General features: G+C 43.5%; 2 protein-coding genes and 1 long non-coding RNA gene across 3 annotated transcripts in view; 2 read left to right on the top strand and 1 right to left on the bottom strand.

Moving 5' to 3' along the window:
* Nucleotides 1–13,208: 13,208 nt before the first annotated feature.
* Nucleotides 13,209–16,070, top strand: LOC138786669 (oocyte zinc finger protein XlCOF22-like). The gene is made up of 2 exons (XM_069963646.1): nucleotides 13,209–13,323; nucleotides 15,001–16,070. Exons 1-2 carry the CDS (start codon nucleotides 13,209–13,211, stop codon nucleotides 15,996–15,998), a joined length of 1,113 nt encoding a protein of 370 aa, XP_069819747.1. The 3' UTR covers nucleotides 15,999–16,070.
* A 973-nt stretch (nucleotides 16,071–17,043) lies between these two features.
* LOC138786893 (uncharacterized) lies at nucleotides 17,044–19,713 on the bottom strand. Its single transcript, XR_011362247.1, has 3 exons — nucleotides 19,309–19,713; nucleotides 18,149–18,277; nucleotides 17,044–17,235 (listed from the first exon to the last, which is right to left on the bottom strand). It is a non-coding gene; the product is annotated as an uncharacterized lncRNA (long non-coding RNA).
* Nucleotides 19,714–21,069: 1,356 nt separating this feature from the next.
* The window catches only part of LOC138786670 (uncharacterized), a 29,982-nt gene continuing 26,715 nt past the window's right edge, over nucleotides 21,070–24,336 (top strand). Inside the window, 2 exon segments of the mRNA XM_069963647.1 lie at nucleotides 21,070–21,190; nucleotides 21,661–22,620. Coding sequence (XP_069819748.1) covers nucleotides 21,085–21,190; nucleotides 21,661–22,620 — 1,066 coding nt within the window. The 5' untranslated portion in view covers nucleotides 21,070–21,084.

A 24,336-nucleotide genomic window follows, 5' to 3' on the forward strand; every position in this document is an offset into this window, starting at 1 on the left:
GGTGAACCTGCAAAAATCAGACTTACATCCTTCCAGGAACTAATTTCTTGGTATGTTTCTGGATACAGAACTCCAGACAACATTCCTTCCTCAAGAAAAGGTCAACACTCTTCTAGGAAAATTCAGGAAGTCCACTAAGAAAAAAACCACAACCATACGAGAGGCAATGTCTGTCCTGGGATCAAGGACATTATGTATCCCGGCAGTACCCTGGTGCCGAAGTCACTCTCAAACATTGCAGTCCCAAATCCTAAAATCATGGAATTGGCTTCAGTCCTCCCTGGATACGAAGATGATCTTATCCAGTCAAGTAAAGGCATCACTAAAATGGTGGGTAAACTGAAAAAAATTAACCAAGGGCCTTCTCTGGTCCCCCCCCCCCACTCCGGTGACAGTGTTAACCACGGATGCCAGTCAACAGGGCTGGGGCGCCCATGTAGGAGGGTTATACCTTCAGGGGCGATGGTCAGAGAGGATAAGTCTCCGTTCCTCCAATTTTCGAGAACTAAGAGCAGTATATGAAGCTTTAGGTCAAGCAGAACATTTACTTTGTCGACAACATGTTAAAGTGTGTTTGGACAATGCGACGACGGTGGCCTTTTTTAAATCATCAGGGAGAAACACGCCACTCCCTTCTACAAAGATTATCAGAAAGGATCTTCATCTAGGCAGGATTGCAGCTATAATCTCTGACAGCAGTCCACCTAAAAGGGTCAAGCAACACTGTGGCGGATTACCTCAGTCGCCAAAATCTACTTCCAGGGGAACGGAGCCCCAGTCAAGCAATATTCCTCAGTCTCACAGGGAAATGTGTCCCAGATATAGATCTATTTGCAACAAAGAAAAACAGAAAGGTAAAACGATTTTTTTCCTTGAATCCACAGGACAAGCCCGACGGAGTAGATGCCCTAGTTCAAGTATGGGGTTTTCACTAGCCTACGCATTTCCCCCTTTTCCTCTGCTGGGGAAAGCTATAACCAAAATTTTAACAAGCCGGACTCATCTTCATAGCCCCAGTATGGCCAAAAAGGAGCTGGTTTTGCCTCCTAAGGCGTCTAGCGGTAGAGGATCCCATCATTATTCCCCAGACACATGACCTTCTGACCCAAGGTCCATCCACCTCAGCCCAGGCTCCCAGCGCCGATCACATTCCTGCTATCTGCATACTGTGGCAATGAGCAGCATACTTTCCTGGGCTCCTGATCGGCTGTCAGCTGAGCGGCACGGGAGGGGGCGGACTAGGCAGCAGGGGAGGGGGTTGCTTTGGGCGGGCTGAGGGGTTGCTCTGTGCTTAGGGTGATGCCCCAAATGCTCCTAAACCCCTCATTAGCATAGGGGCAATTAGGAGCTATCATTCATATGTGGGCCAAAAGAAAAGATTTAGTACCAGCCCTGCTCTTATCAGGTAATGATCTATTGCAATCTACATACGGCTGAACCTGCTGATGGTGACGCTTTAAGTAATGTATAACAGATGTGAGCAGACCAAAATACAGTCATGGCCAAAAGTTTTGAGCATGACACAATTATTCTATTTTCCCATGATCCCCTGCCCTCTAGCTTTTCTGTGTGTTTGTCAGATGTTTTTATCACATACAGAAATATAATTGCAATCATATTATGAGTAACAGAAGCTTCTACTGACAGGTAGACTGAGTTACTGCAGCAAGTCAATATTTGCAGTGTTGCGCCTTCTTCTTCAGAACCTCTGCAATTCTCCCCGGCTGCTCTCAATCAACTTCTGGACCAAATCCTGACTGATAGCCGTCCGTCTTGCACAATCAATGCTTGCATTTTGTCAGAATTTGTTGGTTTTTGTTTGTCCACCCGTCTCTTGATGATTGACCACAAGTTCTCAATGGGATTAAAATCTGGGGAGTTTCCAGGCCATGGACCCAAAATCTCTGTTTTTTTTTCCCTGAGTCATTTACTTATCACCTTTGCTTTATGGCCAGGGGCTCCATCATGCTGGAAAAGGCATTGTTGGTGGCCAAACTGCTCTTGGACGGTTGGGAGAAGTTGCTCTTGGAGGACATTCTGGTTCCATTCTTTATTCATGACTGTGTTTTTAGGTAAGACTGTGAGAGAGCCGATTCCCTTGGCTGAGAAGCAACCCCACACATGAATGGTTTCAGGATGCCGGTTACAGTTGGCATGAGACAAGAGTGGTGGTAGCGCTCACCTCGTCTTCTCCCAATAAGCTGTTTTCCAGATGTCCCAAACAATCGGAAAGGGGATTCATCAGAGACAATGACTTTCCCCGAGTCCTCAGCAGTCCACTCCCTGCACCTTTCCCCAAGTCCTCAGCAGTCCACTCCCTGTACCTTTCCCCCAGTCCTCAGCAGTCCTCTCCCTGGACCTTTCCCCCAGTCCTCAGCAGTCCGCTCCCTGGACCTTTCCCCCAGTCCTCAGCAGTCCACTCCCTGGACCTTTCCCCCAGTCCTCAGCAGTCCTCTCCCTGGACCTTTCCCCCAGTCCTCAGCAGTCCGCTCCCTGGACCTTTCCCCCAGTCCTCAGCAGTCCGCTCCCTGGACCTTTCCCCCAGTCCTCAGCAGTCCGCTCCCTGGACCTTTCCCCCAGTCCTCAGCAGTCCACTCCCTGTACCTTTCCCCCAGTCCTCAGCAGTCCACTCCCTGGACCTTTCCCCCAGTCCTCAGCAGTCCGCTCCCTGTACCTTTCCCCCAGTCCTCAGCAGTCCTCTCCCTGGACCTTTCCCCCAGTCCTCAGCAGTCCGCTCCCTAGACCTTTCCCCCAGTCCTCAGCAGTCCTCTCCCTGGACCTTTCCCCCAGTCCTCAGCAGTCCACTCCCTGTGCCTTCTGCAGAATATCAGTCTGTCCCTGATATTTTTTCTGGAGAGAAGTGGCTTCTTTGCTCCCCTCCTTGAGACCAGGCCTTGGTCCAAGAGTCTCCGCAGTCTCACAGTGCAGATGCCCTCACACAGGGGGTGGGTCGGCCCGCCTCCAGTGCTTCAGCCCGAGCCTGATGGTACATTCCCTTTAACCCTTAAGGACAGAGCCAATTTCGATTTTTGTGTTTTCAGTTTTTACTCCTTGTGCTTAAAAGGCCATAGCACTTGCATTTTTCCACCTAGAGACCCACATGAGCCCTTATCCTTATTTTTTGCGCCACTAATTGTACTTTGCAATGACGGCTGAATTTTTGCATAAAGTACACTGTGAATCCAGAAAAAAATTCAAAGTGTGGTGAAATTGAAAAAAAAAACGCATTTTGCTTATTTGGGGGAAATGTGTTTTTACGCCATTCGCCCTGGGGTAAAACTGACTTGTTATATATGTTCCTCAAGTCGTTACGATTACAGCGATATGTAACATGTATAACTTATATTGTATCTGATGGCCTGTAAAAAATTTAAACCATTGTCAACAAATATACGTCACTTAAAATCCCTCCATTCCCAGGCTTATAGCGCTTTTATCCTTTGGTCTATGGGGCTGTGTGAGGTGTCAGTTTTTGCGCCATGATATGTTCTTTCTATCGGTACCTTGATTGCGCATATACGACTTTTTGATCGCTTTTTATTACAATTTTTCTGGATTTGATGCGACCAAAAATGCGCAATTTTGCACTTTGGGATTTTTTTGCGCTGACGTCGTTTACCGTGCGAGATCAGGAATGTGATTAATTAATAGTTCGGGCGATTACGCACGCGGCGATACCAAACATGTTTATTTATTTATTTACTTTTATTTATACCATGGGAAAAGGGGGGTGATTCAGACTTTTATTAGGGGAGGGGGCTTTTACTAATAATGACACTTTTTTTTTTTACTTTTACACTTATACTAGAAGCCCCCCTGGGGTTAGGGTTATTCCCCCCTGGGGTTAGGGTTATTCTCCCCTGGGGTTAGGGTTATTCCCCCCCGGGGTTAGGGTTATTCCCCCCCGGGGTTAGGGTTATTCCCCCTGGGGTTAGGGTTATTCCCCCTAGGGGACTTCTAGTATAAGTGCTTTGATCTCTCATTGAGATCTCTGCAGCATAGATATGCTGCAGAGATCCATGAGATCGGCACTCGTTTGCTTTCGGCTGCTGCAGCCGGAAACAAACGAGTGCCGAGCCGGGGACGGCGCCATCTTGGAGCGGTCCCCGGCTGGCCGATCTCCCCACTAGACACCAGGGATGACGCTGCGTCCGGTAATCGGATGCAGCTGTCATGTTTGACAGCTGCATCTGATTATTGTATTAGCGGGCACGGTGATCCGACCGTGCCCGCTAATACCAGCGGTCCCGGGCTACAAGTGGCACCCGGGACCGCCGCGGTTCAGAGCGCGGCCCTGCTCTGAACTCCCTTACTGGCATCAGAGCGTAAATTTACACCCGATGTCGTTAAGGGGTTAATCGTGACAGATTGATCTCCAGCCCTGTCCTCATCAGCACCCACACCTGTGTTAATGGAGAAATCACTGAAACAATGTTAGCTGGTCCTTGTAATGGTGCGTTTACACAGACAGATTTATCTGACAGATCTTTGAAGCCAAAACAAGGAGCAGACTATAAACAGGGATCAGGTAATAAAGGAAAGACTGGGATCTATCCCCTTTTTGAATCCATTCCTGGCTTTGGCTTCCAAAATCTGTCTGATAAATCTTTCTGTGTAAACGCACCCTTAAGGCAGGGCTGCAATAATGTTGAAATGTGTTTTGGGGATAAAGTTTATTTTCTAGGCAAATATTGACTTTGCAAGTAATTGCTGTTAAGCTGATCACTCTTTATAACATTCTGGAGTATATGCAAATTGCCATTTTAAAAACTGAAGCAGTAGACTTTGTAAAAATTAATATTTGTATAATTCTCAAAACTTTTGCCCATGACTGTACATTACACACATACAGCTCAACTACATGTACATTACACATATACAGCTCAGCTACATGTACATTACACACATATACAGCTCAGCTACATGTACATTACACACACATACAGCTCAGCTACATGTACATTACACATATATACAGCTCAGCTACATGTACATTACACATATATACAGCTCAGCTACATGTACATTACACACATATACAGCTCAGCTACATGTACATTACACACATACAGCTCAGCTACATGTACATTACACACACATACAGCTCAGCTACATGTACATTACACACATACAGCTCAGCTACATGTACATTACACACATATACAGCTCAGCTACATGTACATTACACATATACAGCTCAGCTACATGTACATTACACACATACAGCTCAGCTACATGTACATTACACACATATACAGCTCAGCTACATGTACATTACATATATACAGCTCAGCTACATGTACATTACATATATACAGCTCAGCTACATGTACATTACACACATACAGCTCAGCTACATGTACATTACACACACATACAGCTCAGCTACATGTACATTACACATATACAGCTCAGCTACATGTACATTACACATATATACAGCTCAGCTACATGTACATTACACACATACAGCTCAGCTACATGTACATTACACACATACAGCTCAGCTACATGTACATTACACACATATATACAGCTCAGCTACATGTACATTACACACATATACAGCTCAGCTACATGTACATTACACATATACAGCTCAGCTACATGTACATTACACACATACAGCTCAGCTACATGTACATTACACATATACAGCTCAGCTACATGTACATTACACACATACAGCTCAGCTACATGTACATTACACACACATACAGCTCAGCTACATGTACATTACACACATACAGCTCAGCTACATGTACATTACACACATACAGCTCAGCTACATGTACATTACACATATATACAGCTCAGCTACATGTACATTACACATATATACAGCTCAGCTACATGTACATTACACATATACAGCTCAGCTACATGTACATTACACATATACAGCTCAGCTACATGTACATTACATATATACAGCTCAACTACATGTACATTACACACATACAGCTCAGCTACATGTACATTACACAGATACAGCTCAGCTACATGTACATTACACATATACAGCTCAGCTACATGTACATTACACACATATACAGCTCAGCTACATGTACATTACACACATATACAGCTCAGCTACATGTACATTACACACATACAGCTCAGCTACATGTACATTACACATATACAGCTCAGCTACATGTACATTACACACATATACAGCTCAGCTACATGTACATTACACACATATACAGCTCAGCTACATGTACATTACACACATACAGCTCAGCTACATGTACATTACACATATACAGCTCAGCTACATGTACATTACACACATACAGCTCAGCTACATGTACATTACACACATACAGCTCAGCTACATGTACATTACACACATACAGCTCAGCTACATGTACATTACACACATACAGCTCAGCTACATGTACATTACACACATATACAGCTCAGCTACATGTACATTACACATATACAGCTCAGCTACATGTACATTACATATATACAGCTCAGCTACATGTACATTACACATATACAGCTCAGCTACATGTACATTACACACATATACAGCTCAGCTACATGTACATTACATATATACAGCTCAGCTACATGTACATTACACATATACAGCTCAGCTACATGTACATTACACACATATACAGCTCAGCTACATGTACATTACACATATACAGCTCAGCTACATGTACATTACACATATACAGCTCAGCTACATGTACATTACACACATACAGCTCAGCTACATGTACATTACACATATACAGCTCAGCTACATGTACATTACACACATACAGCTCAGCTACATGTACATTACACATATACAGCTCAGCTACATGTACATTACACACATACAGCTCAGCTACATGTACATTACACACATACAGCTCAGCTACATGTACATTACACATATACAGCTCAGCTACATGTACATTACACACATACAGCTCAGCTACATGTACATTACACATATACAGCTCAGCTACATGTACATTACACACACATACAGCTCAGCTACATTACACATATACAGCTCAGCTACATGTACATTACACACACATACAGCTCAGCTACATGTACATTACATATATACAGCTCAACTACATGTACATTACACACATACAGCTCAGCTACATGTACATTACACACATATACAGCTCAGCTACATGTACATTACACATATACAGCTCAGCTACATGTACATTACATACATACAGCTCAGCTACATGTACATTACACATATACAGCTCAGCTACATGTACATTACACACATACAGCTCAGCTACATGTACATTACACATATACAGCTCAGCTACATTACACATATACAGCTCAGCTACATGTACATTACACACATACAGCTCAGCTACATGTACATTACACACATACAGCTCAGCTACATGTACATTACATACACATATACAGCTCATCTACATGTACATTACACATATATACAGCTCAGCTACATGTACATTACACACATACAGCTCAGCTACATGTACATTACACACATATACAGCTCAGCTACATGTACATTACACACATACAGCTCAGCTACATGTACATTACACACATATACAGCTCAGCTACATGTACATTACACATATACAGCTCAGCTACATGTACATTACACACATACAGCACAGCTACATGTACATTACACACATACAGCTCAGCTACATGTACATTACACACATACAGCACAGCTACATGTACATTACACACATACAGCTCAGCTACATGTACATTACACACATATACAGCTCAGCTACATGTACATTACACATATACAGCTCAGCTACATGTACATTACACACATACAGCACAGCTACATGTACATTACACATATACAGCTCAGCTACATGTACATTACACACATACAGCTCAGCTACATGTACATTACACATATACAGCTCAGCTACATGTACATTACACACATATACAGCTCAGCTACATGTACATTACACATATACAGCTCAGCTACATGTACATTACACACATACAGCTCAGCTACATGTACATTACACACATATACAGCTCAGCTACATGTACATAACACACATACAGCTCAGCTACATGTACATTACACACATATACAGCTACATGTACATTACACACATACAGCTCAGCTACATGTACATTACACACATACAGCTCAGCTACATGTACATTACACATATACAGCTCAGCTACATGCACATTACACACATACAGCTCAGCTACATGTACATTACACATATACAGCTCAGCTACATGTACATTACACATATACAGCTGAGCTACATGTACATTACACACACATACAGCTCAGCTACATGTACATTACACACATACAGCTCAGCTACATGTACATTACACACATATACAGCTCAGCTACATGTACATTACACATATACAGCTCAGCTACATGTACATTACACATATATACAGCTCAGCTACATGTACATTACACATATACAGCTCAGCTACATGTACATTACACACATACAGCTCAGCTACATGTACATTACATATATATACAGCTCAGCTACATGTACATTACACACATACAGCTCAGCTACATGTACATTACACACATATACAGCTCAGCTACATGTACATTACATATATACAGCTCAGCTACATGTACATTACACACATATACAGCTCAGCTACATGTACATTACACACATATACAGCTCAGCTACATGTACATTACACACATACAGCTCAGCTACATGTACATTACACATATACAGCTCAGCTACATGTACATTACACACATAGAGCTCAGCTACATGTACATTACACACACATACAGCTCAGCTACATGTACATTACACACATACAGCTCAGCTACATGTACATTACACACATATACATCTCAGCTACATGTACATTACACATATACAGCTCAGCTACATGTACATTACACACATACAGCTCAGCTACATGTACATTACACACATATACAGCTCAGCTACATGTACATTACACATATACAGCTCAGCTACATGTACATTACACACATACAGCTCAGCTACATGTACATTACACATATATACAGCTCAGCTACATGTACATTACACACATACAGCTCAGCTACATGTACATTACACATATATACAGCTCAGCTACATGTACATTACATATATACAGCTCAGCTACATGTACATTACACATATATACAGCTCAGCTACATGTACATTACACACACATATACAGCTCAGCTACATGTACATTACACACATACAGCTCAGCTACATGTACATTACACACACATACAGCTCAGCTACATGTACATTACATATATACAGCTCAGCTACATGTACATTACACATATATACAGCTCAGCTACATGTACATTACACACATATACAGCTCAGCTACATGTACATTACACACATATATACAGCTCAGCTACATGTACATTACACACATATACAGCTCAGCTACATGTACATTACACATATACAGCTCAGCTACATGTACATTACACACATACAGCTCAGCTACATGTACATTACACATATATACAGCTCAGCTACATGTACATTACACACATACAGCTCAGCTACATGTACATTACACATATATACAGCTCAGCTACATGTACATTACATATATACAGCTCAGCTACATGTACATTACACATATACAGCTCAGCTACATGTACATTACACATATATACAGCTCAGCTACATGTACATTACACATATACAGCTCAGCTACATGTACATTACACACATATACAGCTCAGCTACATGTACATTACACATATACAGCTCAGCTACATGTACATTACACATATACAGCTCAGCTACATGTACATTACACATATATACAGCTCAGCTACATGTACATTACACACATATACAGCTCAGCTACATGTACATTACACATATATACAGCTCAGCTACATGTACATTACACATATACAGCTCAGCTACATGTACATTACACACACATACAGCTCAGCTACATGTACATTACACACATACAGCTCAGCTACATGTACATTACATATATACAGCTCAGCTACATGTACATTACACACACATATACAGCTCAGCTACATGTACATTACACATATACAGCTCAGCTACATGTACATTACACACATATACAGCTCAGCTACATGTACATTACACATATACAGCTCAGCTACATGTACATTACACACATACAGCTCAGCTACATGTACATTACACACAGGGCTCTGCTGCAGGCATATATAACACACACATACACAGCTCTGCTCCACACACATCACACACACACAGCTCTGCTCCACACACATCACACACACACAGCTCTGCTGCATACACATCACTTCAGCTCATCCAGCACAGCAGAGTCCTGCATACACTGAGCAGCAGCCCCTGATCATGTGACTCCTCCTCCTCCATGTGACTGATCACATGACTGTGACAACATGGCAGGTCCTGGAAGCACACGGCTCCTGTAGAGCAGGTGGAGGTAAGTATCAGTAGAGCTGTGCTTCTTGTGGTTCTGTTCCTGGGTGTTGAGGTAATTCTTAAGCTATAGATCCATCTTGTTCCATTAAATCAGTGAGGCCGGTAAATGTTCTGATCTCTCTTTCCTCTCATTGTAAATAACTCAAGTGAATGATAAAAAACTTTCTTCTACTTTTTGGATGAGCCAAGATGCTGTTGTCATACAGTTATACAGTGTAAGCTCTGTGTGAGTGTGTATATATATATATATATATATAATATATATATATATATATATATATATATATATCCTATAGCCAAAATCTCCTCCTAGTATTTTTACACTGGGGCAGCACTATAGTGATAGTTTATTTCTGGAGAAAAAAACAAAAAAACTCCCATTGATTGAATCCAGGTGGATAAGAAGTGAAGCCGCCTCGGCCGCTCATTGTGTTTCTAATTTCAGCCCTTTACAGTGATAAAATCCACATGGAACCTGTCACCAATGTCATCTAATCTACCCCCATCATGTTATAGAGCGGGAAGTGCTGAGCCGACTGATGTGTAACTTTATGGGAAAACATTCAGTCTGACACAGTGCTCTCTGGTGCCACCTCTGTCCATGTCAGGAACTGTCCAGAGCAGCAGCAAATCACCACAGAAAACCTCTCCTGCTCTGGACAGTTCCCGACATGGACAGAGGTGGCAGCAGAGAGCACTGTGTCAGACTGGAAAGAATACACCACTTCCTGCAGAACATACAGCAGCTGACAAGTACTGGAAGACTGGAGAGCTTTATATAGAAGTAATTTACAAATCTATATAATTTTCTGACAACAGTTGATGTGAAAGGAAAACATTTTCGCCAGAATACCCCTTTTAATATCCCTGCTCGTTGTGTGTTAAGGAGTCCAGTGGGCGGAGTCACTCAATGGACTGGACTCTTTATCATGGAGATTTTGATGAACAATTTAAAAGTTATACTGAATGTTTTCCTATAAAGTTACATATCATTCTGCTCAGCTCTTCCCGCTCTATAAAATGATGTTAGATAGTATTGGTGATGGTGACAGGATCCCTGTGTTATTTCTGCATATTTGTGACTTATCTCCCTATGTGTGGAATCATCCGGATAGGAAGTATAAGGTCAGAGAGCCCTGAGTATTTGATTATTATACAGGGATCATATGCTGGTTGTTCTCTACTATGTGCAGCGCCACCCCTGTCCTCAGGTCATGTGATGTATTACAGCTATATTACCGCACTCTATAGATTTCTCTCTTACTCCTTTCCCAACACACAACGTATATGGAATAAAAGTCCAATCGAGTCCTCACAGCACTCTGTAATATAAGAGCTAAAGGGTGCGACTACAGAATACTGATACCGTACAGCACTGGGACCAACATACTACTGACAGCCGTGTAATGTCTCCTCCCATGTTCCCCCATATCCCCTCCTGTCCATGTATATTTCTATCTCCAGGAATCTAGAGCCGCATTACATTGTCTCCTCCTCTTCCCTCCAGGATCCTCTGCTGATATCTTCTATATAAGAGACCGACCCATCAACCATGGAGAGAGACAGAGACAAGATGGCCGACAGGATAATAACCCTCACCCTACACATACTCTTCCTGCTTACTGGGGAGGTGAGGGATTCTGGGAGTGATGTCATCATGACATCATTCTTATCTATGGAATAACAGATGGGTAGGACTGGGGAGGTGAGGGATTCTGGGAGTGATGTCATCATGACATCATTCTTATCTATGGAATAACAGATGGATAGGACTGGAGAGGTGAGGGATTCTGGGAGTGATGTCATCATGACATCATTCTTATCTATGGAATAACAGATGGATAGGACTGGAGAGGTGAGGGATTCTGGGAGTGATGTCATCATGACATCATTCTTATCTATGGAATAACAGATGGATAGGACTGGAGAGGTGAGGGATTCTGGGAGTGATGTCATCATGACATCATTCTTATCTATGGAATAACAGATGGATAGGACTGGAGAAGTGAGGGATTCTGGGAGTGATGTCATCATGACATCATTCTTATCTATGGAATAACAGATGGATAGGACTGGGGAGGTGAGGGATTCTGGGAATGGATGGAGTGATAGTAATGTGTCTCTCCATACACAGGATTACACAGTAGTGAAGAAGTCCTCTAGTGGGCGCTGTGGGGCCCCTGGGTGTGAAGGATGGGGAAGAACCCTGAGCCCAATCCCGGGGCCCCAGATACATGAGGAAATGGAGGAAGAGAAGATCCTAGAAGTCACCAACAAGATGGTGGAGCTGCTGAGTGGAGAGGTGAGACTGTGGCTGCTGAGAATGCTGGGACATTATACAGTAACACCACTGGAGGGGTGGGGGGGATGACTGTGTGATCATTGTGTGTGTCAGGTTCCTATAAGGTGTCAGGACGTGGCGGTCTATTTCTCCATGGAGGAGTGGGAGTATGTAGAAGGACACAAGGATCAGTACAAGGATGTGATGCTGGAGGATCAGCAGCCCCTCCCATCAGCAGGTAATAGACAGGACTATATACACACCTCCTCTCTGTATTATCTGGATGGAAAGAATGAATTCAGTCTCTGTATGTGTTCCCTCCAGTCAGATCCAGTAAGAGAACAGCACCAGAGAGATGTCCCCGTCCTCTTCTCCCACAGGATCAGGATCAGGTAGATGGAGATGTTCCCTATGATCTGTACATCCCACCTGACTTCTCCTCCTGTCTGATGACTTTTACAATATTTCTCCCACATCTTATGAATCAGGGAGAAGATCTGGACTATATTGTTGCTAAAGACATAATAGTTAAAGAGGAAAAAGAAGAGACAGATGTGAGCAGTGATCAGCAGTATAAGGAGGACATCACTACAGGTAACCGTCCGGATGGAATATTATATACGGGTCCTAAGTGCCCACAAGATAGCTGAACACCTCTTAATATCTGTAAAAAAAAATAAAAATCTATGAGATACTTCCTTGGGCTCTGCTGATCTATCACTTGGGTGATGGCAGCTTTTCTGTTCGAATACATCACTATATACCAGCAGTGACTATATTATATACATAACTATATACCAGCAGTGACTATATTATATACATAACTATATACCAGCAGTGACTATTGTATACATAACTATATACCAGCAGTGACTATATTATATACATAACTATATACCAGCAGTGACTATATTATATACATAACTACATACCAGCAGTGACTATATTATATACAGAACTATATACCAGCAGTGACTATATTGTATACAGAACTATATACCAGCAGTGACTATATTGTATACAGAACAATATACTACAAGTGTATACACTACTTACATATAAGTGCCTACCTTAGCGTCCTATTAGGCCCGATCAATAATGTAAATGTAATACGTTACCTCTCCACACTCCCATTGTTCTCCTGCCATCTGCTCGGTTCCCGGCAGTCCCGGTCACTGAAGCGAGCAGAGGGCAGGAGAAGACCGGGAGTGCGGAGAGGTAATTACACAAAGCAATAATCGGTCTGATTCGGCTGATCAGGGCGATAGGGCCCTCAGACTCGGTGGTATAGAGAGACCTCCTAATACTGCCACCCTCAGTGACCCTCTAATAGTGCCAGCGTCAGAGTCACAGACCAGAGACCGACCAGTCGCACTGCTGCTTCCTGTGTCACTCTTCGCCTGGCTGACTATGTACAGTGTTGGATGGAGGAGCCAGAGAGCCCGGCAGAGTTCAGCAGCCGCTGTGGCCTTCAGTTTGATTTAGGACCTGTGTGTGTGACACTTTCATCGCTGTGATGGCGGCATCCAGGAAAGAGCTACGGCTGGTGCAGCAATGGCGTCTACACACTGGCCAGAGATAGGTGTCCCTGCTCCTTGTAATGCATGCTACACTGATAGTGTAAGGGGGATAAGGAGACTGGGAAGTTGCCTCTATACACAGCGAGGGAAAAGATGGTGGATTCCTGGAGACGCTGCACATTACTTGTAACAGAGAGCGGAATGGATTAGTTGTATAGTGTTGGGAATATACTGGTATCACCATAAGTGTTGTTGGTAGTGATGTAGTATGATGGGAGGGTTCCATGATGGAGGGGGACGGGGGGTTCCAGGATGGAGGAGGACGGGAGGGCTCCACGATGGAGGAGGACGGGAGGGCTCCACGATGCAGGACGACGGGAGGGTTCCAGGATGGAGGAGGACGGGAGGGCTCCGCGATGGAGGAGGACGGGAGGGTTCCAGGATGGAGGAGGACAGGAGGGTTCCAGGATGGAGGAGGAAGGGAGGGTTCCACGATGGAGGAGGACGGGAGGGCTCCACGATGGAGGAGGACGGGAGGGTTCCAGGATGGAAGAGGACGGGAGGGTTCCAGGATGGAGGACGGGGGGGGGTTCCAGGATGGAGGAGGACGGGAGGGTTCCAGGATGGAGGAGGACGGGAGGGTTCCATGATCTCACATTCTGAACAAGATGTTGCACTAAAAACCCAAAGTATAAATCTATTAAACATCTCTAAGGTTATTACTCAGAAATCCTCTCTTCTCTATTGTCAGGTGGCTGTACCCGGAGATCAGAGGGAAATCTGATATATTCAGGTTATAAAGCAGAGAATCCTATCACACAAGATACATATGAAGAATATTCTATTACCCCAGATCTACCCTCAGCCCCTCACAGCAACGATCTGTCATCTGATCCTTATATACCAGTCCCCTCTACTGCTTCATCACAGCTTACAAAGCAAAATAATGAGAAGCCATTTTCATGTTCAGAATGTGGGAAATGTTTTACTCGGAAATCAGATTTCATTATACATGAAAGAACTCACACAGGAGAAAGACCATTTTCATGTTCAGAATGTGGAAAATGTTTCACTGTGAATTCAAAGCTCCTTAGACATAAGAGAACGCATACAGGAGAGAAGCCATTTTCGTGCTCAGAATGTGAGAAATGTTTTGCTGTAAAAGCTCACCTCACTATACATAAAAGGACTCACACAGGGGAGAAGCCATTTTCCTGTATACAATGTGAAAAACGTTTCAGTCAAAAATCACAGCTCACCTTACATAAAAGAACTCATACTGGAGAGAAGCCATTTTCATGTTCAGAATGTGGAAAATGTTTTTCTCGGAAAGCAGATTTACTGATACACCAAAGATTTCACACAGGAGAGAAGCCATTTTCATGTTCAGAATGTGGGAAATGTTTTACTGTGAAATCTCAGCTCACTATACATAAGAGAACTCATACGGGAGAGAAGCCGTTTTCATGTTCAGAATGTAAAAAATGTTTTACTTATCCATCAGATCTTGTTAGGCATCAAAGAAGTCACACAGGGGAAAGGCCATTTTCTTGTTTAGAATGTGACAAATGTTTTATTGTGAAATCAAAGCTCATTAGACATAATAGAACTCATACAGGAGAGAAGCCATTTGCATGTTTTGAATGTGACAAATGTTTTACACGAAAATCACATCTAGCTATGCATGAAAGAACTCACAGAGGAGAGAAGCTGTTTCCATACCAAGAATGTGAAAGATGTTATATATAAAATTTCAACTCACTGCTCATCCAAAAATACCGCAGCTCCAAACTTCTCACCAATTGTTAATAAAATGTTTCTTCTAAATCTTAGTCTCCTCTCCCTCCATCTCATGTGGATATATATATATATATATGTTATAATGATGTGACAGATGACACAGGTCCTGAGTGGGCGGCAGCGGCTTCCTCTGCATAGTTAGTGGCCATGCATACACAGTACAGGAGCAGGGAGGCCAGGGAGGATCTGGAGTCCTTGCCTATTTGGCCAATTATAGTGGGCTGCAAATGGAAGAGAAATGGGGGGTAACAACAGGGTAAGCTCTCTGTTAACAATAATAACCTGAGTGTTGCCAGAGTTAGGGTCCCATTAGACGGCCCGATCAATAATGTAAACGAGCGCCTATATATGTATATCGTTAGCGATGTCCATGCAGCCATTGCCTTAAACTTTATCCATACCTCTCCACGTTTCCAATGTTCCTCCGCCCTCAGAGCTGAGCAGCCTGTCAGTTCATAGGGCACTCTAAAGCTACAGCGGCAGCTCCGGGAAGAGAGGAGAGGAGCAGGGACTGCGGAGAGGTAATGTATATGTTTTTTTTACACAATCGTTGGCCGTGCATCACTATTACAAATAGCCATGCACGGTCGGTGATCAGCTGATGATCGTTGTCTCTATTAGGGTCCATTTACACAGAAAGATTATCTGCCAAAGATTTGAAGCCAAAGCCAGAAACAGACTATAAACAGAGATCAGGTCATAATGGAAAGCCTGAGATTTCTCCTCTTTTCAAATCCATTCCTGGCTTTGGCTTCAAATCTTTGGCAGATAATCTTTCTGTGTAAATGGACCCTTACTCAGAGCGATTATTGGCCTGATTCAACTGATTATCACTCCGTCTAATAACGGCCTTACCCACACACAGGGCTCTCACCAAGTGGTGACCCTCCTCCTCCGCTGGTGAACCAAAAATAAATGTTTACACAAAAATAAAAGAATTTTAAATTAAATTTGAAAATTTATTTTTTTAATTGAAATTAAAACCTGTTGGGGTTAAGCAGGCCATAAAGGCGGGACGCAAGAAATTTTAAGTGACAAATCTCAACGTAGTCCTTGGTAGGCTTAGTCTCCAGGCCTTCAGGGGCCCAGAAAGGGAGAGGGGCCCGGTGTTCTGATGTTTAGCCCGCCTACTGTAATGCAGGGTGAGCGCTGGACATCAGAAGACACAGCAGGAACTGGGAGCCTCCTGCAGAGAGAGAGAGATGTAGGACCTGATCACATGACATGCTGGTCCTCAATACAAATGTGGAGAGCAGCCCGACAGAGAGGGAGAAGACTGAGCTGTATGTGTGTGTGTCAGTCAGTAATCTCTGTCAGTCAGTTATGTGTGTGTATGTAAGTGGTGTCTCAAGTGATTATGCATAGTGGATGGATAAGGGGCGTGCTGAGGCTCTGTTGCCCAAGAGCCCACAAAAACCTGGAGGCGGCCCTGATGAGGGGTGCGTCCAGTGGCTGATTATAATAGGTCCATTTAGAGCAGCAGCCCGGGGCCCTGAGCTCTTGGGGGGCCTGTGGCCACCCAAAAAGACATACTTTGAGTGGTGTATTGTCTCCTGGCTACAGTTCTGCCATGATTTGCAGAAAAAAATGCTGCTTTTTTACCGCAATTTGCACAAATCAGGGCATCATAACATTATCTTTCCTGTACTATGAACACCAGGGGCGTAACTAGAAATGGCTGGGCCCCATAGCAAACTGACCAAATCCAGTATATAAGATCAAGAGACAAATAATACCCTCATATACTGACTAATGTCACCACTGCTACTGAATAAAATCCATTGTACAAATATAAATATCATCTCATCTCTATATAACAGGCTCTGTGCACCATAAGGCCATATTCCACGAACGTGGAATACTTGTAACGAAGCTTCCCCCCGCAGGAGCATCTTGATAAGATGCTGGGAGTAGGGGAACTGTATGAATATGCACCCTGCTGTAATGACACAGCCGCATGGCTCCCAGCATCATATCAGGATGCTGCCCATACGAGGGGGAGGCTCCGTTACAGGCATTCCACGTCCGTGTTCCCCAGGAACACAGAACATGGGAATAAGGCCTGGGTGACTACACTGCAGTTACAGCCAATGACTCACAGGAGATGTCTTCTCTGAGGGAATCACAGGGGGCTTCTTCTTCAATTGCAGTTGCTCACTTTTTTTCTTCTCCATCCAGCTTGGGCCATCATGAGGATTTCTCTCAGCCACAAGTCATCCCCATAGAATCTGCCAGAAAAACATTTTAGGCTCCTCATTCATTCACCATCGTCCTCCGCCATCTCTATATTGCCCCCTCTGTGCCCTCATATAGTGGTTAGTCCTCTCTGTATCCATATAGTAGTTAGACCCTTTTGTGCCCCAATATAGTAGTCAGGCCCTTCTGGTCACTTCGCAGTGCAGGTGTTGTGAGCGGGCAGGAACCAGGGCAGCTGCAGGCTATAGGATTGGCACAGTATAGGGCCTGAGGATGGCACAGCTGAGGGACCGGTCTGCAGATACTGCGGTATAATTGCTACTGGGCATGCGATTCTTCGCTGTACCTAGTCAGGGCACCAGTAAACGGACACCAATGCCAGGGTTCAGTAACAGCGGTGGTTACACTTTTATTGTAACTGAGGTAACTGGAAGCAACCGGGTATATAGCAGACTTATATAGACAGAGCTAAGGTGGTGCTGCATAGGCTGAGGTGAAGCGTGCCGGATGATGGGGGTAGTAGTGATAGAGGAATAGTGAGGCTGGGTGGATTAGAGTACTTGCGGTATGAATCTTGACTTGATGAGGAGATGAATAACAGGAACGTCACCCATATGAGAGGGTACTCCAGGCACTTGGGCAGACGGACAGCCAGGATCTGTTACAGCAGAGCACCAGCCTCTCCTCTGAAGGTGAAGAGAGACACAAACACACGACCTCCTTGCTTGGGAGCAGGGGCCAGAACTAACTAGCAAGGGGAAGTCACATGGTACTCCTGACCAAAGCTCGACAGCCATTGGAGGAACCATGGTTACAGGGCTTGGTCACGTGATCCTCAGCCTTTGCATACCACTGCACAGATAATAGCCCTAACTATACTAACTACAGGCCCGATGTTCATCCTAGTTTGGTGTGCAGGCTTATATGAGATGGTGAAACAACCAGAGAGATGTAACTGTATATAATAATATGTATGACATTCTGTATTTAGCCACAAGATGTCGCTGTTTTGCAGCAGACGGCCTGTGTTGCTAAGGCTGTGCTGTTGCCAAGGGAGACGAACCTGACAGTTGGAGGATGTGACCTGAGGGAAGCAGCAGATGAGGGAAGTCTGAGCGGCCATTTTGATGAGACAGCTGGCTATAGCAGACTGAGAGACCTGATGCCGTCCACATGAAGTATCCTTCTTCTAGGACCCCATAACTGCTGTGGAGAGCAGCTATACTGGTCTGTGACTGAGGCCCATCGAGAGATTTGCTGAGACAGCATAGGAGCTGTGTAACATCCAGTTGTGGAGAGAAACGACCGCCATCTTTGTTACAAGACTTTGGCAAGAGGGACTCCCTCATACAGTAACCGCCATCAGCTACACGCCAGCGCCTAGTTGAACTGCTGCTTTCAGCTCATCCAGCACAGCAGAGTCCTGCACACACTGAGCAGCAGCCCCTGATCATGTGACTCCTCCTCCTCCTCCTCCATATGACTGATCACATGACTGTGACATCATGGCAGGTCCTGGAAGCACACGGCTCCTGTATCTGCAGGTGGAGGGATATATTTATATATCAGGCATTGTATATGAGGTGTTGTTGTTCCTTGTGCCCTTCCTGATCCCAGGAGGCCGATCTCTGCTGTTTCCTCTTCTCTCCTCTCATCTGGATGACGTCATGTTGGGGGAGATGAGAATCTTTCCTCACATTTTCTTCTCTCTTTCCTGGGACATCATGTGACTGTTCACTGTGCCTGATCAATAAAGTTATATTATACTGGAGACCCCGATATATTACATTGTCTCCTCCTCTTCCCTCCAGGATCCTCTGCTGATATCTTCTATATAAGAGACCAACCCATCAACCATGGAGAGAGACAGAGACAAGATGGCCGAGAGGATAATAACCCTCACCCTACACATACTCTTCCTGCTTACTGGGGAGGTGAGGGATTCTGGGAGTGATGTCATCATGACATCATTCTTATCTATGGAATAACAGATGGATAGGACTGGAGAGGTGAGGGATTCTGGGAGTGATGTCATCATGACATCATTCTTATCTATGGAATAACAGATGGATAGGACTGGAGAGGTGAGGGATTCTGGGAGTGATGTCATCATGACATCATTCTTATCTATGGAATAACAGATGGATAGGACTGGAGAGGTGAGGGATTCTGGGAATGGATGGAGTGATAGTAATGTGTCTCTCCATACACAGGATTACACAGTAGTGAAGAAGTCCTCTAGTGGGCGCTGTGGGGCCCCTGGGTGTGAAGGATGGGGAAGAACCCTGAGCGCAATCCCGGGGCCCCTGATACATGAGGAAATGGAGGAAGAGAAGATCCTAGAAGTCACCAACAAGATGGTGGAGCTGCTGAGTGGAGAGGTGAGACTGTGGCTGCTGGGAATGCTGGGACATTATACAGTAACACCACTGGAGGGGTGGGGGGGATGACTGTGTGATCATTGTGTGTGTCAGGTTCCTATAAGGTGTCAGGACGTGGCGGTCTATTTCTCCATGGAGGAGTGGGAGTATGTAGAAGGACACAAGGATCAGTACAAGGATGTGATGCTGGAGGATCAGCAGCCCCTCCCATCAGCAGGTAATAGACAGGACTATATACACACCTCCTCTCTGTATTATCTGGATGGAAAGAATGAATTCAGTCTCTGTATGTGTTCCCTCCAGTCAGATCCAGTAAGAGAACAGCACCAGAGAGATGTCCCCGTCCTCTTCTCCCACAGGATCAGGATCAGGTAGATGGAGATGTTCCCTATGATCTGTACATCCCACCTGACTTCTCCTCCTGTCTGATGACTATTACAATATTTCTCTCACATCTTATGGATCAGGGGGAAGATCTGGACTATATTGATGCTACAGACATAATAGTAAAAGAAGAGACAGATGACAGCAGTGATGAGCAGTATAAGGAGGAGGTCACTATAGGTAAGCATCCAGGTAGAATATTATAAGCTCTGTGTCCTGTCAGTCTTCTGTAGTAGAGAAGAGGCCATTGACTACACACCAGCTAGAGGTATAACCAGTAGGAAGAAGAAGATTGTGATCCCGCTGTATAAAGCTTTAGTGACATCACATGTGAAATACTGGGGGAGATTTATCAAACATGGTGTAAAGTGAAACTGTCTCAGTTGCCCCTAGCAACCAATCAGATTCCACCTTTCATTTTCCAAAGAGTCTGTGAGAAATGAAAGGTGGAATCTGATTGGTTGCTAGGGGTGACTGAGCCATCTTCTGTTGTATTAATTTGGTATCATTGTAATTGTACTGATGTAAGAAACATTGATAACATGTCAGTTTTACAAGATAGTGAACGGCATAACAATGCCCCCCCAAGTATAAATATATTGAATATTTTAAATACTATTACTAAAAATCAATCTCTTCTATATTGTCAGGTGACTGTACCCGGAGATCAGAGGGAAATCTGATATATTCAGGTTATAAAGCAGAGAATCCTATCACACAGGATACGTATGAAGAACCTTCCATTACCCCAGATCTACCCTCAGCCCCTCACAGCGAAGATCTGTCATCTGATCCTTATATACCAGTCCCCTCTACTGATTCATCACAGATTACTAAGCAACATAAGAAGCCATTTTCATGTTTAGAATGTGGGAAATGTTTTACTCGCAAATCAGCTGTTGGTAGACATCAAATAATTCACACAGGGCAAAAGCCATTTTCATGTTCAGAATGTGGAAAGTGTTTTACTGAGAAATCAAAGCTTATTACACATCTCAGAATCCACACTGGTGAGAAGCCATTTTCATGCTTAGAATGTGGAAAATCTTTTACCCAGAAATCAAAGCTCATTATACATGAAAGGACTCATACAGGGGAGAAGCCATTTTCATGTTTAGAATGTGGAAAATGCTTTACTCAGAAATCAAAGCTCACTTTACATGAAAGACTTCATACAGGAGAGAAGCTGTTTTCGTGTTCAGAATGTGGGAAATGTTTTACTCAGAAATCAGATCTTGTTAACCATCAAAGAACTCATACTGGGGAGAAGCCATTTTTATGTTCAGAATGCGGGAAATGTTTTACCTTGAAATCCGATTTTGTAAAACATCAAAGAATTCACACAGGGGAGAAGCCATTTTCATGTTTAGAATGTGGAAAATGTTTTACTCTGAAAAAACAGCTCGCTGCACATGAAAGAACTCATATAATAGTGGGACAGTTTTCATGTTCCGAATGTGGGAAGTGTTTTACTTTGAAATCACAGCTCACTACACATAAAAGAACTCACACAGGAGAGAAACCATTTTGATGTTCAAAATGTGGAAAATGTTATACGCGGAAATATAAATTTATAAAACATCTAATCAGTCACTCAGGGGAGAAGCCAAGTCTGATCGCTCAGTGATCAGTCAGACGTCTGTTCTTCAGAAAGCAGATAGAAGCCGGATACCACAGCTATGTATTCCCCATGTACAGAGGAGATTTGGCGGTAATACAGATATCATATACCGCAGCTCCAAACTTCTCACCAATTGGTAATAAAATGTTTCTTCTAAACCTTAGTCTTCTCTCCCTCCATCTCATGTGGATCTATATATATATGTATACAAAGGGATACACCAGCAGCACTCGGTTCAATGAAGTTCAAAGACGTGAATTTATTCCATAACAAAAGGGTGCGACGTTTCAACCGCCTCTCGCGGTCTTTTTCAAGCATAAAACATGTGACACATGACGCAAATATATACACACTTTCACAGGTGCTCACAAAATTAAGGGGTGTAACCACCCAACACACGTGATCAAAATAGATTTGAAGTATAAACAAATTCTTAGTGATGGTGGTAGCATTAACTCAGATACATTTCATTCATTGCAAAAAAATAGGGTCCGTTATTTCTCCAAAGAGATTGCGTGTTAGTGCTCAGTATAAAATAAAGTTCAAAAAAAGTCCATTACAAAACAAATGTCCACTTTGAAAAAAACTTTAGCGGGTAGGCATATTAGTACAAAAGAATTTTTTTCATGTAAGTAGATGACTGGATCCTTTCACCATGATCCGCGGTACACCTTCCACGGACCAAAGGAGCAACCATTGTATACAGTCGTATCCTGGGGAGTAAGGGCACATATAGGAGGAAATCACATACAGAGCGCCGACTTCTCCTTTTTGGTTCGTCAGCTTGAATAATCCGTCCCACCATCAGACGTCTCGGTGTGAATACTGCCCAAGTTCTGGGACCCACTCCAAACAGGAGTCGACTATGCAGACCCGGTGAGTGATCATGCAACTCCGCTCCTTCCGTCCCGGTGGCGAGTCCATTCTGGTACTCTTAATCGCGCTCTGCTGACATACCTGGAGAGTCTTTCTGTAGTGGCCTCCATGATAGAAAATCGGATGTTAGAGAAAAAATTATTTAAAAAAAACCTCCCATAACGACAGTAGTAAATCCTCAGGTGACTTGCGGATCATGGTTAGAATCCCGGCATCCGTCTGCATGAGATCTACAAGAATATAAAATGAAAAATTAATTTATATACAGTATTATTGTTATTTTAGCATCATGATCACAACATATGTTCCGGATACTGTTTTGAGAGCACTCAGTTTTGCATTACAGCAAGTCACCTCCTATACATTCCACTAGTTACCTGGTATTCCACATTTAAACCATAGGGCCCCAATGCATCTAAATTATAGATCCACTCTAATTCTTTTCTTTTGAGGAGAGTGAGTCTGTCCCCTCCCCTCTTTGGCTGTTGTATTTGGTCCACTACCATGAATTTAAGATCCTTTTCTGTATGTTTGGCATCCATAAAATGTTTCGGTACAGGTAAATCAATTTTTCTTTTTCGAATAGAGTACCTGTGTTGAGTGAATCTAGTCTTTAAATCATGGGTCGTCTCACCCACATAGATCTTGTTACATGTGCACCACAATACATAGATAATCCAACTAGAATTACAAGTCAGGTAATATTTAATTGGATATTCCTTCAGTGTATGTGGATGAATGAATTTCTCGCCTTTTTTCATATACTTACAATTTACACAAGATAAGCAAGGATATGAGCCCTTTTTACGTGGGGCTAAGTACCTTTGTG

This window comes from Dendropsophus ebraccatus, chromosome 3 (assembly GCF_027789765.1).
Source record: "Dendropsophus ebraccatus isolate aDenEbr1 chromosome 3, aDenEbr1.pat, whole genome shotgun sequence".
NCBI lineage: Eukaryota > Metazoa > Chordata > Amphibia > Anura > Hylidae > Dendropsophus > Dendropsophus ebraccatus.